Here is a 13,300-nt window from a genome sequence, read left to right on the forward strand (position 1 = left end):
CCCCCCTTTAAAATCATGCCAAAAGGGACACGACCGTAAAGAAAAACTTGATTGGCTCAGGTCTCGAACATGCCTTATTCACTTTTCTTAATGAAAGCACATGAACATGTACAAAAAGCCGTGTTAAATCAGTAACCACACTTACCTAGACATTGATTCTCTCAATCATTTCTTATCTCACTCTCAAACTGCATGTTTCCATGGCAATCTTTAGCCAGGCAGTTTGTTACCTGAAAGAGAGAAAGGAAGAGCCAGAGAGAGAGAGAAAGGAAGAATAGAGAAAGAGAGAGAGAGAACGACATATGTCAGGAAAGAATGCATACAAATGCATATACAGTATGTGCAACATACTGTATCATACTCTCAGTCTATGGCAACAATATCATGAATGTAAAAATGCATGCGTTGCTTTATTTTTCTCACAATAACAATTCAGTAAATTATATATAATTCATTCAAAACCGTAGGCTTCCATGAAAGCTCCTAATGGATGAGTTTTAAAACTGGAAAATGTAAAGATGCAACCGGTATGAGCTTTAGTCGTGTATGCAATGTGCTATCTGTGTATCTCACAGCATGCATAGGCTGTTGTTTATGTGATGTATATGTGTTTCTCAGTCTACCGCTGCTTCTCTTCTCTCCTTTGTTTTTTCTCCCCTCCCTTTCTTTCTCACTCTTTAATAATTGAGCTGGTTCTGTCTCTTGTTAGAGTTGGTTCGTTACTGAGAGACACAGAAACCAGCCAGGTATACAGAACCCCTAGATACTCGCTCTCACCTTCTCTCGCACTAACTCCATCATCATCCTTGCTCACAAGTTCTTCTCTCTCTCTCTCTCTCTCTCACACACACACACACACACAAACAAACACACACTTTAATTTTCACACATTTAACCGTCTACCGCACGCATTATGATAGACCTATAGAAAAAAATATTTGACTCTTTTTCTTTTCTAAGAATGGCTTAACTTAGCATGTTGCCATATGGCCACACCATGCGGTAGAGGGTTAATGCCGGATTACAATTCTAATATTGTTTTGTTTGGCAAGATTTTACATGGTCAGCTCTTTATGCTATAATAAAAATATTAGATATGATCTTGCATAGGCAATCACCATACATTTGATTTATTTTATTATTATTTATATACTAATGTAGTATTTCTTAATATTTTTAATTAGCTTTTATTTGTATAATATCAGTTTTCATTTTAGTTTAAGTTATATGTAATATGTAATGTGCTTTTGTCATTTTTGTTTTTATCAATTTTATTTATTTATTTATATTTTTAAGTTTTTCTTTTACTTAGTTCAGTTAGTTGCCAAGGCTAACTGTTTTTTTTTTTAATTCAGGTAAAATTTTTATTCAGCTTTATTTTAACTTTTGAAAGTTTTTTGAAGTTTTATTAAAAAAAATAATTATAATAATAAATTCACATAAAACATTCACATTCAAACATTTAAATTAGATGTGCTCTTATGTCTTACAGTATCTATCCCTCCATCCATCCCTCCCTCCCTCCCTCCCTCCCTCTCTCTCTCTCTCTCTCCCTTTTTTTGTGGCTCCTACAAACAGTCCAACTCCTTTCTCAGCCATTGGTTCCTAACCCAGATCAAATGTTAGGGTTTAAAAAGCTAAAGTCTGATGTGGATGAGCAACTGCCCATAAAACACTTTAATCCCTAATGCTGTAATGTAAATATAATATAATTTAATATAAATAATATAAATTTGCATTTCCCGTACCAGTTTATTGGAAAATACATTTACAGTATACTGCATAAATGGGTAGTTTAACATTAATATTTCAGTGTTTGAATGTTGCTATGCAGAAGTCGGCATGTAAAATCAGAGATATTAATGGTCTTTTGCTGAGGAATGTTTATGCCCCCAACGATAGCATATATAATGTATGATGTTTCATTCCCACATGTAGTAGTCTACTTATAGTCTGAGAGGGCCTGACGCCGGCACGCCATCAGTGTCTGAATACAAGCAGGGAGGTGCGGAGAGGGTCTGAAAATAGAGGAGTCTCAAACCAGGCCTGGACCTACACACTGCGTAGCACCTTGTGACTCTGTGTGTGTGTGTGTGTGTGTCCTCGTGTTCACAGTGTGTAGTTACTTGAGTGCAGGAGCAGGAACTGCGCCATGTTGCAGTCAGCTCTGGGCTATATTAGATGGTGTGTGTCGCTAGCGGCCACAGCAAACACAACATATTGTCTCGTAAATCACGAGAATCGCAGACTCAGACTCAGGCTGGAATCCGAGTTAGACAGGTTGATTCCGGAATAGTGTAGGTGTTTTCCACTGCCTGTGTGACAAACTAAAAGCATCTTCACTTGTGTGGCTGAGTAACAGAAAAGGAGACCGGAAGACAGATTGACTTTAAAATAGGCACTGAAAGTTATCAATAAATGTGGTTGTATTTTTACTATTTACTGGTTTATTTTGTTGCCCTTTTAGTTCATGCTTCATTTACTCTTACTAAAATTTAAGCAAATATAATAACCATATCTGGATATGCATGTATGCTAGCTACCGTTCAAAAGTCTGTGTGTGTGTGTGTGTGTGTGTGTGTCCTCGTGTTCACAGTGTGTAGTTACTTGAGTGCAGGAGCAGGAACTGCGCCATGTTGCAGTCAGCTCTGGGCTATATTAGATGGTGTGTGTCGCTAGCGGCCACAGCAAACACAACATATTGTCTCGTAAATCACGAGAATCGCAGACTCAGACTCAGGCTGGAATCCGAGTTAGACAGGTTGATTCCGGAATAGTGTAGGTGTTTTCCACTGCCTGTGTGACAAACTAAAAGCATCTTCACTTGTGTGGCTGAGTAACAGAAAAGGAGACCGGAAGACAGATTGACTTTAAAATAGGCACTGAAAGTTATCAATAAATGTGGTTGTATTTTTACTATTTACTGGTTTATTTTGTTGCCCTTTTAGTTCATGCTTCATTTACTCTTACTAAAATTTAAGCAAATATAATAACCATATCTGGATATGCATGTATGCTAGCTACCGTTCAAAAGTTTGGGGTTGGTAAATTTTTTAAATGTTTTAAAAAAAAGCCACTTATGCTCACCAAAGCTGCATTTATTTGTAATACAGTAAAAACAGTAATATTGTGAAAAATATTACATTTTAAAATGACCGTTTGTTTTAATTTTATATAATTTAAAATGTAATTTATTCCTGTGACCAAAGCTGCATTTTCAGCATCATTACTCCATTCTTCAGTGTCACATGATCCTTCAGAAATCATTCTGATATGCTGATTTTCTTATTCAACATTTATTAACATGTATTATTAGCATTCTAATATGCTGATTTGCTGCTCAAGAAGCCTTTCTGATTATTATCAATGATGCAGTAACAAAGATGCATGTTCAAAAGAACAACAGCTATTTAAAATAGAATGTTTTGTAACATTACACATGTCTTTACTGTCACTTTTGATCAATTTAAAGCATCTTTGCTGAATAAAAGTATTAATTCAAAAAATTGTTTACTACGGTACTTTTGAACGGCAGTATATCAGATGTTTTTTGTTTTTTACTTATGATGAGCAAATAAGTATAAAATATTACATTATTTCCACATATTATTGCCACATATAGTGGAGATTGCAAGTAATGATCAGACAAAGAGTCATTTTATCTTTTATATAACACATTTTTATACTTCTGGGAGAACATGTAAAGTATTAAAAGTAAATAAGGTCTGAGTTCACAACCAAAGTGCACATTAATCACCATAATGGTGACAAACTATTTACAGTGTTATGCCCTAGCTTGATGTTTTACAGTAATTTGTTGTGTTAATCACATAAAAGGACTGATCTGAACTGATATCACTTAAAAAAAAATGTAAAAAAAAATATTGCTGATAAATCTTGTATTTTTGACTAGTGCTTGGCATTTGACATTTCTTGAATTGTCTGTTTCTGTAGGGAATGGTATCTCAATGGAAACTACTTGGTGGTGCTTGTGTCTCTCTCTGTCATCCTGCCTTTGGCTCTAATGAAGCAGTTGGGTGAGTCGATCATTTCTACTTCAGTCATCTCATTTCATGAAAGTGGGTTTCTGTGTACGTTTGACCCAGTTGAATGGACCGTTCATATTACAGAGCATCGGTTCAAGCACTTTAAAAGCACATTCTGTCCTCATATCAAGCAATAAGCTAAACCAATTCAGCACACCTGTTTATCTGACAGCAACAGTCCGTTTTAACCGCACACACTTCTGTTTTTGTTGTTTTGACGTGTTTATAGTAATTGAATCAAGTTGACCTTGTCAGTATTTGTGTCTGGTAAGCTCTGTCAGCACAGATCAGCTCCTGAGATGAGTGATAACTCACTGCGCTTTTCTTAGCACATGCATTTATAGTTGCAGGGATTCAGGCTTGAATGCATGTATGCGGCGGCATGTCGATTGACAATAGCACCGTGACGCCATATTGACGTGCTTAACATATTTACTATATTTGCATTTTCAGGTTACCTTGGTTATACCAGTGGTTTTTCACTCAGCTGCATGGTCTTCTTCCTCAGTGCAGTAAGTATTTGCCATCATCATCATCATTACCATTAGTACAGATGTTATTAAAGTTAATATGAAAACAAAATCACTTATTGAGTCTTATTGAGCATGATTCATCAGTGCATGTTATTCCAAAGAAACAACATTCATAAATCATTTATTTGATACAAAAAATTTACAATTAATATCAAAAACTCACCACCTTCCTGTCCCTGTGTCTCATACATAGTGTGTTGAATCACAGCTTCACATAACCGTTCGCCCGCACATTTTTCCCCAGAGGAAGCAATATACTGCGTACATATTATATCATATCTACACACAGCAATGCTGACTCATAAAACACTCACTCAGACTGACTTCAAAAGAAGACGACTGAGGCTTTTAATTGATTTTAATTGGTTACACTCTCTCGGGATAATATGATGATGCTCTATAATGTTTCACAAGTGTAACGTTTGTCATGGAGTATTTGGCCCTTTGAAGAATAATAATGTTTTTCTGTTTTTATTATTTGACCTGCTGTTGGAGATAATTATATATATGTCTTTGACAATTTAGCCGCCAAGACATGTAGCCATTAGAGATGAGCTTGTATTATTAAGAAATAAAAACACAATAACTGGATGGCTTTTTTCAAATTCAAAACACTGATGACAAGATTGAAATTCCATAACTATAAACAAACAAAAATGGACTATTTATTTATTAATTCATTCATTTTTTTATTTAGTTATTGTTTGCCTTCCCCCCCCCCCCAATCCACTTTGTTTGGAATACACACAGGACATACTCACAATAAATACATGGCTTTTTCAGCTTCAAAACATTGATCACAAGATCAAAATTCCATAACAACTATATACAAACATGCCAAAAATGGCCTTAGTTTTGTTTTGTATTTACTTATGTCATGTTACGTAATTTTTTTACTGTCCAGTTTGTTTGACAGCAATAAAGGGAATACACACAGAACGTACTCAAGTTATTGGTTGAATTTTTATGTTTTTGGTATTTGACCTAATGTTAGGGATCATTACTTTTAACCCATTGTATTTTTATGTGTCTTTATGTCTTTGTACATGTTAGCCGACAAGAATGTAGCCATTAGAGGCTTGAATATTAAAAAATAACTACATGGCTTTTTTCAGCTTCAAAACATTGATCACAAGTTGGAAATTTCATAACTTTATACGAACATGTAAAAAAAACCTGTTTGTTTTTTCATTTATTATCATTTTTGCAGTACAGTTTGTTTGATGGCAATTAGAGGAATACACACAGGAAGTACTCTTGTTCCTGACTGAATTATGTGTCAAGTACTTACTACTTAGAGAAACAAAATAGCCAAAATGTATTTGTTGTTGATTTTCTGTATTTTCCATTTTTACTCCATCTTCTGTCCCTTTCTGTATTGTTAGGTCATCTATAAGAAGTTCCAGATCCCGTGCCCATTCGAGGAGTTTTCGGCCAATAGCACGCTGGCACACGCTCATTCAAACGTGACGGTGAACCACGCCCACGGCTACCATAACGGTCATGTGACGGTGGACGACTCCCACTGCAGCCCGCAGATGTTCACCATCAACACACATGTAATACGCTCAAAGAATAGCACATATTTGTTTTCATAATTACATATTTTACTGAATGCATTAAAAAAGACACTGTCCCACAGACCGCATACACCATCCCCATTCTGGCCTTCGCTTTCGTCTGCCACCCTGAGGTCCTGCCCATCTACACTGAGCTGCGCAAGTAAGTAGACAGCATTAAAGCAGCACTGCGACTGTAATCTGTGTTTTATGCAAATAGATTGAATAGGAATCTCATGTGTTTCTCCCTGCAGCCCAACTCAGAGGAAGATGCAGCACGTTTCCAACATTTCCATTCTGATCATGTACATTATGTACTTCCTTGCTGCTCTCTTTGGATACCTAACATTTTACAGTAAGTTTAACACTTTTACATTTGCCCATTGCTAGTACTCTGCTTAACTAGCACACTGGATGTTGCATTTGGTCCAAGTTTGCACTCAATTTTATGTATGCATGATGTTGCATGTCAAATTAAATACAGTCCCGCTTTGGTAGGCAATGCAACACGGATTATTTAAAAAATGTAGCGACTGTAAAAATAAATGCATATTAAAACTCATTTTGCTCCATCTAGCTGTTTTTGAAAGAAAGAACATATCCTGTGTGTTTGCATATTCCGTATTTTTGGGATAGGATTTACTTGATTAAATTCTCTTGATATGCATGCTTTAATTATTTTCCCTTTTTTTGTAAGCACCTTGGGAACTTGCTTAAAATAAGTTAGATTATTACTATTATTTCAATGTTTCAATATTCACATGAGATCATCCTGAAATATTTAAATCATAATGAAATGCTTAGCATGTATTGTAAGAGCTGTAAACTAAGTAGATGAATTCTCTCATTCTGCCACAGCTAATGTTGAGGCCGAGCTTCTGCACACATACAGCAGGATCGACCCCTACGACACTCTCATCCTCTGCGTGCGTTTGGCTGTGCTCACCGCCGTCACGCTGACTGTGCCCATCGTACTGTTCCCAGTGAGTTTAACATGTTCATATGCTCATATCATAGAGATTGTGCTGTTTTGAGCATTTTTACCACAGTATATCCACGGTGTGATTTAAAAAAAATCATACACCAAGCAAAACGCTGACTCCTCTGCAAACTGCAATGCCTTTGTGATGTGAGGGGGCCTCAGCATAATTCCAAGATTGGAATGGCATCCATGGCTGCAAAATGGCTTAAAATAACTTAACTAAACTGAGACAAAATAGGTATTAAAATAAGATAAAGCACCTAAAAACCAAGATATAGACTGATTTTATATTTCTTGATGTAAATTGTTCCTACATTTTGAAAACATGCATCGCCATGTGTTAACATTACACTGATTTTTTATATTAAAAATTAAATATTTAAAAAATAAAATAAAAATGATGTCAGCTAGTTGCCAAGGCAACATTTATCATTATCGTTCAGGTTAACTTGAAGTTTTAAATAAATTAAAACAAATGAATAAAATGTAAGTAAAACTCTGTGGACATGTTAAAAATTAATAAAACTTTTAACTAAACTTAAAAACTGAAAATAGAAAAAAATTCTAATTCAAAATATTAACAAAAACTATAATAGTATCTCAATGGTACTAAAATAACACTGCACTGATCCAAGGTTTTTGCCACTTTATTTCTGTTAAACTCTTGATACAGATAAGCTGACATTATATTTCGTAATGTAAATTGTTCCTCCTTGTCATTTTTTTTAATTTTATTTAAGAACCAGGGTTCTTGGAAAACCTGGATATATGAGGAATTTTAAAAGTTTAATGTCTAGACCTGGAAAAGTCACGCAAATTAATAAAATCTTAAAAATTCATGGAAATTTCTATAATGAAAACAAGTGATTCTAATTATGTCAGACTCTAAAATATTTTGTCAGAAAGAAATTGCTGAGAAATAGCTATATGTGGGTAAAAATAATCTAATCAAACAGCTGGAAAACTGGTAAATAAGTTCTTGAAACGTCTGGAATTATGGTATTTAATTATTTTAATATAATGCCACTCCTAGTTTCTGTATATAAAAAGTCTGAAAACAAGCAGCTTTGTCATTACGGCAATATCTTAGCCCTTCATTTTTGTCTTGTAGAGTAGTGGGACCTTGGAGTCAAAAAGGTTAAGTAGCACTGATGTAATAGATGAATCATTTGGGTTGAATGATACAACAAAAATAAGTACATTGTGATATATACAGTTAAAACGATTGATGCCACCCATGCTTTAGGGGACAGATTGAGTTTGCTGTACATTAAGAGCTCAAAGGGGCTCAAAAGTTTCTTGAAGAAATTTCAGTTAACAAAAATGGCATAAAAATGTTCTCAAGCTTCAATCTGCTACTTTTTCTCAAAGGTGCGAAGAGCCATTCAAGAGATGATGTTCCCTAATAAAACCTTCAACTGGATCCGACACGTCGCCATTGCCGTCATCCTCCTGACCTTCATCAACATGCTGGTCATCTTCGCTCCCAACATCCTGGGCATCTTTGGCATCATTGGTGAGTCCTTCAATCATTACTGACCCAAGAGCTCAAAATCCAGACCGGGAAACAATTCTGTGTTCAAACAAGTGTCAGAAATGCCAAAGCACAGACTCACGTTGGCGTCACTTGTGTGGGTAAGGGACACTGACACTGTCTCTGGCCTTGAGAGCAGCTTCAAATGTCACCGTTGCTTGTTTGAACAGATAATGTTGTGCTGTTAAATCAATATTTTTGTGTTTAGCTCATATTACTGGAAAGAAGGTGAGTGTCGGGGTTCCTTTTGATCACAATGACGAGAAAAACAAAACAGATCAATCATATGAAACAATTTTTTGTTGTTATTCAGGTTTCTAAACTAAAATTATTTTGGTATTTTTTGTGGGGTTTAAAGTCTAAAACCACATTTATGATGTAAAAAATATATTTTTGAGATGAATTCTTTAAATAAAAATTTTTTATATTTATTAAACATATTTTGACATTATTTGAAAATTGTACAAATTGAAAATTTTGAAAACTTTATAATTAGCTTTAAATGTTTTTAAACTATTTTTCCTTTCAGAAATCATTTGACATTGACCCATGAGTCTTACTGTGATAACCATAAAATTGGTTTTGTTCAACACAGGGTTCTCATTTAACTTTTCCATTCTCATTTTCATCAGCAAGGAAAACGTTGCTGGAATTTTAATTGTCGTCATGTTTAATTGTCACCAGTGTCAGGTTTAATTGGATTCAGCTGATTAGCTGATCTACATTTGTCCCGTTCTTCCTCCTCCAGGTGCAACATCCGCTCCCTGTCTTATCTTCATCTTCCCTGCTGTCTTCTACATCCGTATTGTTCCCAAGGATAAGGAGCCAATGCGCTCTACCCCCAAAATCTTTGTGAGTTATGTTTGTATGATTAATGATTACCCAGAAAGAGAGTGAAGTACATTTTTGAAAACTGTTCAAGGCAAGCATCGCCATGCATTTATATTGCACTGATCCAGGGTTATTATAGTTAACTAAAACCAAAACTGGAACTAAAATTAAAACCATAAAAAATAAAATTTTGTTACTTGAAAAAAAAATGGACGTTAACTAAAATTAAATAAATATATATAAAAAAACAGCCTTGTGGGTAGCGCGCCGACATATAGCGTTGTCAGTGGTGTAGTGCGCACTTCTTTATCAGTCAGCATTGCGTGACAAATCATGACAGTCCAGCACACGAGTAGCTAATCCAATCGCATGTGAATAACTGCAAATATTCCCTAAAAACACCCAGTAAAGACAGTGATGCGGTCAGGAGCGAGGTGTAAACACTCTCATGCAGTGTATGTTTCATTCATACTCGAAGCCAGAGGACTCTCTCGCGCAGAATGTCCAAAATGGACTAATAGACGTTATAACTTTCTTTTTTTTTTAAGAAGGAATAACTTATGACGTGCAGGAAATCCCTAATATGAATAAAGGCATCCAGCTATCGCTGTAGCCAAAACAATCTCTGCTGTAGCTAAGCTGAATAAAAAGAAACGAGAAGACAACAAACACATGATTACGACAATATATGGTTTATGTGTGCTTTTCAAGTCATCTCCAAGTAAAAAAAAAAGCATCTGAATAATGCAGTGCTAACTGACATGGCATTTATTACAATTGGCTATAGAAACTATAAAATATATCTTCTGCCTTATTCTGTGATAAAATTGGAAAAAGTGTTTGTAGTATATAAACAAATCATAAAATTGTCATTAGGAAAATAAAGGAAAAATATTGTAGAATACAAATTATTGGTTATTGTCCAGTAGTGTATTTGTTTTCTCAGCCAATTATAAAAGATAAGATAAGAAAATAATAATAAAACCTGTCAATTAGAAAATTAAGTATCAAGCATTATTATATTTGACATTTCTGTCCCCTTCACTTCTGAAATGATGGCTATGTCCCTGTGTTTGGGCAAAATTGATGTATTTATGTAAAATTAAAACCATTAAAAAACATTTCAGCTATTCGCTAAGGCAACATTTCTAATTTACATTAAATAAAAACTATATTGACATATTTTAAAAAACTAAAATTAATAAAAATAATAAAAACCTACAACAAAATTATGAAAACTTTAACTAAAATTAAATTGAAAAGAGAAAATATAAAATAAAAATTAATTTAAAATACGAACAAAAACTATAATAGTATATTAGTGATACTAAGTTAATACTGCACCGATCCAAGATTTATACCACTTGATTCTAGTTATACTCTCATATGACCCATTTGAGCTGTTTTCTTCAGCTCTGTATCATCACGTCTAGACATTTACATGGTGTTTATATCGCTCCTACCTGAAAAAAGACAGAGATGTATAGTAGAAATACTTTGTTACTGTACTTTTTGGGAATATTTCTAAAACACTCTTTCTAAATCAGTTCACAAATTAGTCTGAATCCTAATTACTTCATATAATTTGGCCAGAAAGTTGTTTTATAAAAGAGAAAAAGATCCGATTAATGACTAAAAAAAATGTTTTTCTCTTTTTCTCAGGCTACCTGTTTTGCTGGACTGGGCATGTTGTTTATGGTAATGAGCTTGAGCTTCATCATCATTGATTGGACGACAGGCAGCAGCAGTGCTCTGGGTGGCCACTAGGAGACAAACTCTGAAGATGAATGTGTGTTTTTGTGTACATGCCTTTGTATGAGAGTGTGTGGTGTATGTTAGGTTAGTGATGTAACATACTGAAAGTGATCTGATTTATTTGTATCCATATTTTTCTGCCTGTTGTGACACAGAGGATGCCCTATTCCACTGTGGCAAGGAAAAGGTGAGGGAGACCCAACGTAACATCCCATTTTACACAGATAACCTGCCATCAGATAATGGGGAAAAATTGAATTATTCTGAAAAACATTTCTGATAAATTCACACTGATTTTTTATATTTTAAAACCTGTAAAAGTGCTGATCTTGTCAATTTGGGCAATTTTTTATTTATTTATTGAAGGGTTAGTGCAGGGGTCTCCAAACTCGGTCCTGGAGGGCCGGTGTCCTGCAGGAGGGGTCTCCGTCCTGGAGGGCCGGTGTCCTGCAGAGTTTAGCTCCATCTTGCCTCAACACACCTGACTGCTGACTGGCAGTATTCCTAGTAAGAGCTTGATTAGCAGCTTCACGTGTGTTTGACTAGGGTCGGAGCTAAACTCTGCAGGACACCGGCCCTCCAGGACCGAGTTTGGTCACCCCTGCTTTAGAGGGACTTTGACTGCACAAAAACAGCCTTCCCAAAGCTGAGTTGATGCTATAAAGCAGTAGTGTGTCTCTGTCAGAGCTCGCTGTCATCACCGGTGCAGTCACAGGAACAGTTTTAAACGTGTGTAATATATGACACGTGCTGCAGCCAAACAAAGTGCAGAGGCAGAAAACATTTTGCATGTTGTTCTGGGTAATGAGCTGATGTCATTACATCATTTATGATTAGACAGCAAACTCATCTGCGTTCTCTTTGACTGATCACTGAGATCTCAGTTCTTGCTTTATTAAATAAATAAGGTCAAGCAATTATAAGCATTCACATCTTTTTCACCTCTTCATTTAATTTTCTGCAAAGATAAGTGCACAAACACTGGTTTCACCATTAGCTGGGTAGTCTCTAGGCCAAAGCCTTTTTTATTTGTGGGTTTCATATGTGCACTGCTATAATATTAAAAACAGCTATTCCAGTAGTTTGATGATCAGATTGTGTGAGCTTGGCGTATGAGAGCATCTGAGATTTTACTGTTGGGCAGAAATAAAGAGAGTGAAGATGAGGTGCAGTGATTGCCATTGCTGTACTTACAGGAGGACCAGCAAAACCAGCAGGACCAAAAGGACCAGTCTCTCCTCTGTCACCCTGACAAAAACATAAAGCCTCAGCTTTATTATATCATAGTACATTTTTATACTGTATGTGCAATAATGATGCCATGCCATCAGCTAAAACAGTGTTTAGATTATAGACGTTGCTCATGTCACACTCTTTTCCTAGAAGTGCATATGTATAAAGCATATACAAATATATCAGATCTAAATGATCCAGAGATCTGGTGTGTCATATCATGTCTGGTGTATTAAGTGAGATACACAATGACACAACTGTATGACAGATAAAACTTTTCCGTATGTAAATTCAGAGGTTGGTATAAAGTTTGAGCAACAGAAGATCACTGCATGCATTGAGTTACATATGCAAGTTGCAAAAATATATTGACTTCAATGTGGAAAGTATAGAAAGTAGATAAATGCCACTATTCTGAACACAGGTCTCTGAACACTGATATAATTAGTGAGAGACTCACAGGAACACCGCGAGTACCAGCAGCTCCAGACGGTCCTGCAGGTCCAGATTCTCCCTGAGGAACGTACGGCGTAGAGATTAATATTAGACATTAAACACATTAACAAACTGATAATAAACTGATAACTTCGGTACCTTTTCACCGTTGGGTCCCGCAGAACCAGGGGGACCGATTGGACCTGTTAAACCCTGTTAAGATACAAAGCAGCTTCCTCAAGCACTCCTGTTCATAAACCTCAGTAGTATCTTTAAAAAAAGACTCTTTTTAACATCCCTACAGAAAGCAGTTTAACTCTAGACACAACACACACACACACACACACATACACTCTCACACACACACACACACACACACACACACACACACA

General features: G+C 35.7%; 1 protein-coding gene and 1 long non-coding RNA gene across 2 annotated transcripts in view; one reads left to right on the top strand and one right to left on the bottom strand.

Annotated features, from left to right (window-relative positions):
• The window catches only part of LOC107696465 (sodium-coupled neutral amino acid transporter 3-like), a 14,302-nt gene extending 2,682 nt beyond the window's left edge, over positions 1 to 11,620 (top strand). The window contains exons 3-11 of the mRNA XM_016496809.1: positions 3,955 to 4,037; positions 4,500 to 4,558; positions 5,965 to 6,138; positions 6,222 to 6,301; positions 6,393 to 6,493; positions 6,997 to 7,121; positions 8,492 to 8,636; positions 9,403 to 9,506; positions 11,148 to 11,620. Of these exons, the coding sequence (XP_016352295.1) occupies positions 3,955 to 4,037; positions 4,500 to 4,558; positions 5,965 to 6,138; positions 6,222 to 6,301; positions 6,393 to 6,493; positions 6,997 to 7,121; positions 8,492 to 8,636; positions 9,403 to 9,506; positions 11,148 to 11,252 (976 nt within the window). The 3' untranslated portion in view covers positions 11,253 to 11,620. The remainder of the gene's footprint in view (positions 1 to 3,954; positions 4,038 to 4,499; positions 4,559 to 5,964; positions 6,139 to 6,221; positions 6,302 to 6,392; positions 6,494 to 6,996; positions 7,122 to 8,491; positions 8,637 to 9,402; positions 9,507 to 11,147) is intronic.
• An 813-nt stretch (positions 11,621 to 12,433) lies between these two features.
• On the bottom strand, positions 12,434 to 13,147 carry LOC107696466 (uncharacterized). The gene is made up of 3 exons (XR_001635094.1): positions 13,068 to 13,147; positions 12,934 to 12,987; positions 12,434 to 12,488 (listed from the first exon to the last, which is right to left on the bottom strand). It is a non-coding gene; the product is annotated as an uncharacterized LOC107696466 (long non-coding RNA).
• Positions 13,148 to 13,300: the final 153 nt, after the last annotated feature.

The sequence above is a fragment of the Sinocyclocheilus anshuiensis genome, unplaced genomic scaffold (assembly GCF_001515605.1).
Source record: "Sinocyclocheilus anshuiensis isolate Anshui unplaced genomic scaffold, SAMN03320099.WGS_v1.1 scaffold522, whole genome shotgun sequence".
NCBI classification, from domain to species: Eukaryota; Metazoa; Chordata; class Actinopteri; order Cypriniformes; family Cyprinidae; genus Sinocyclocheilus; species Sinocyclocheilus anshuiensis.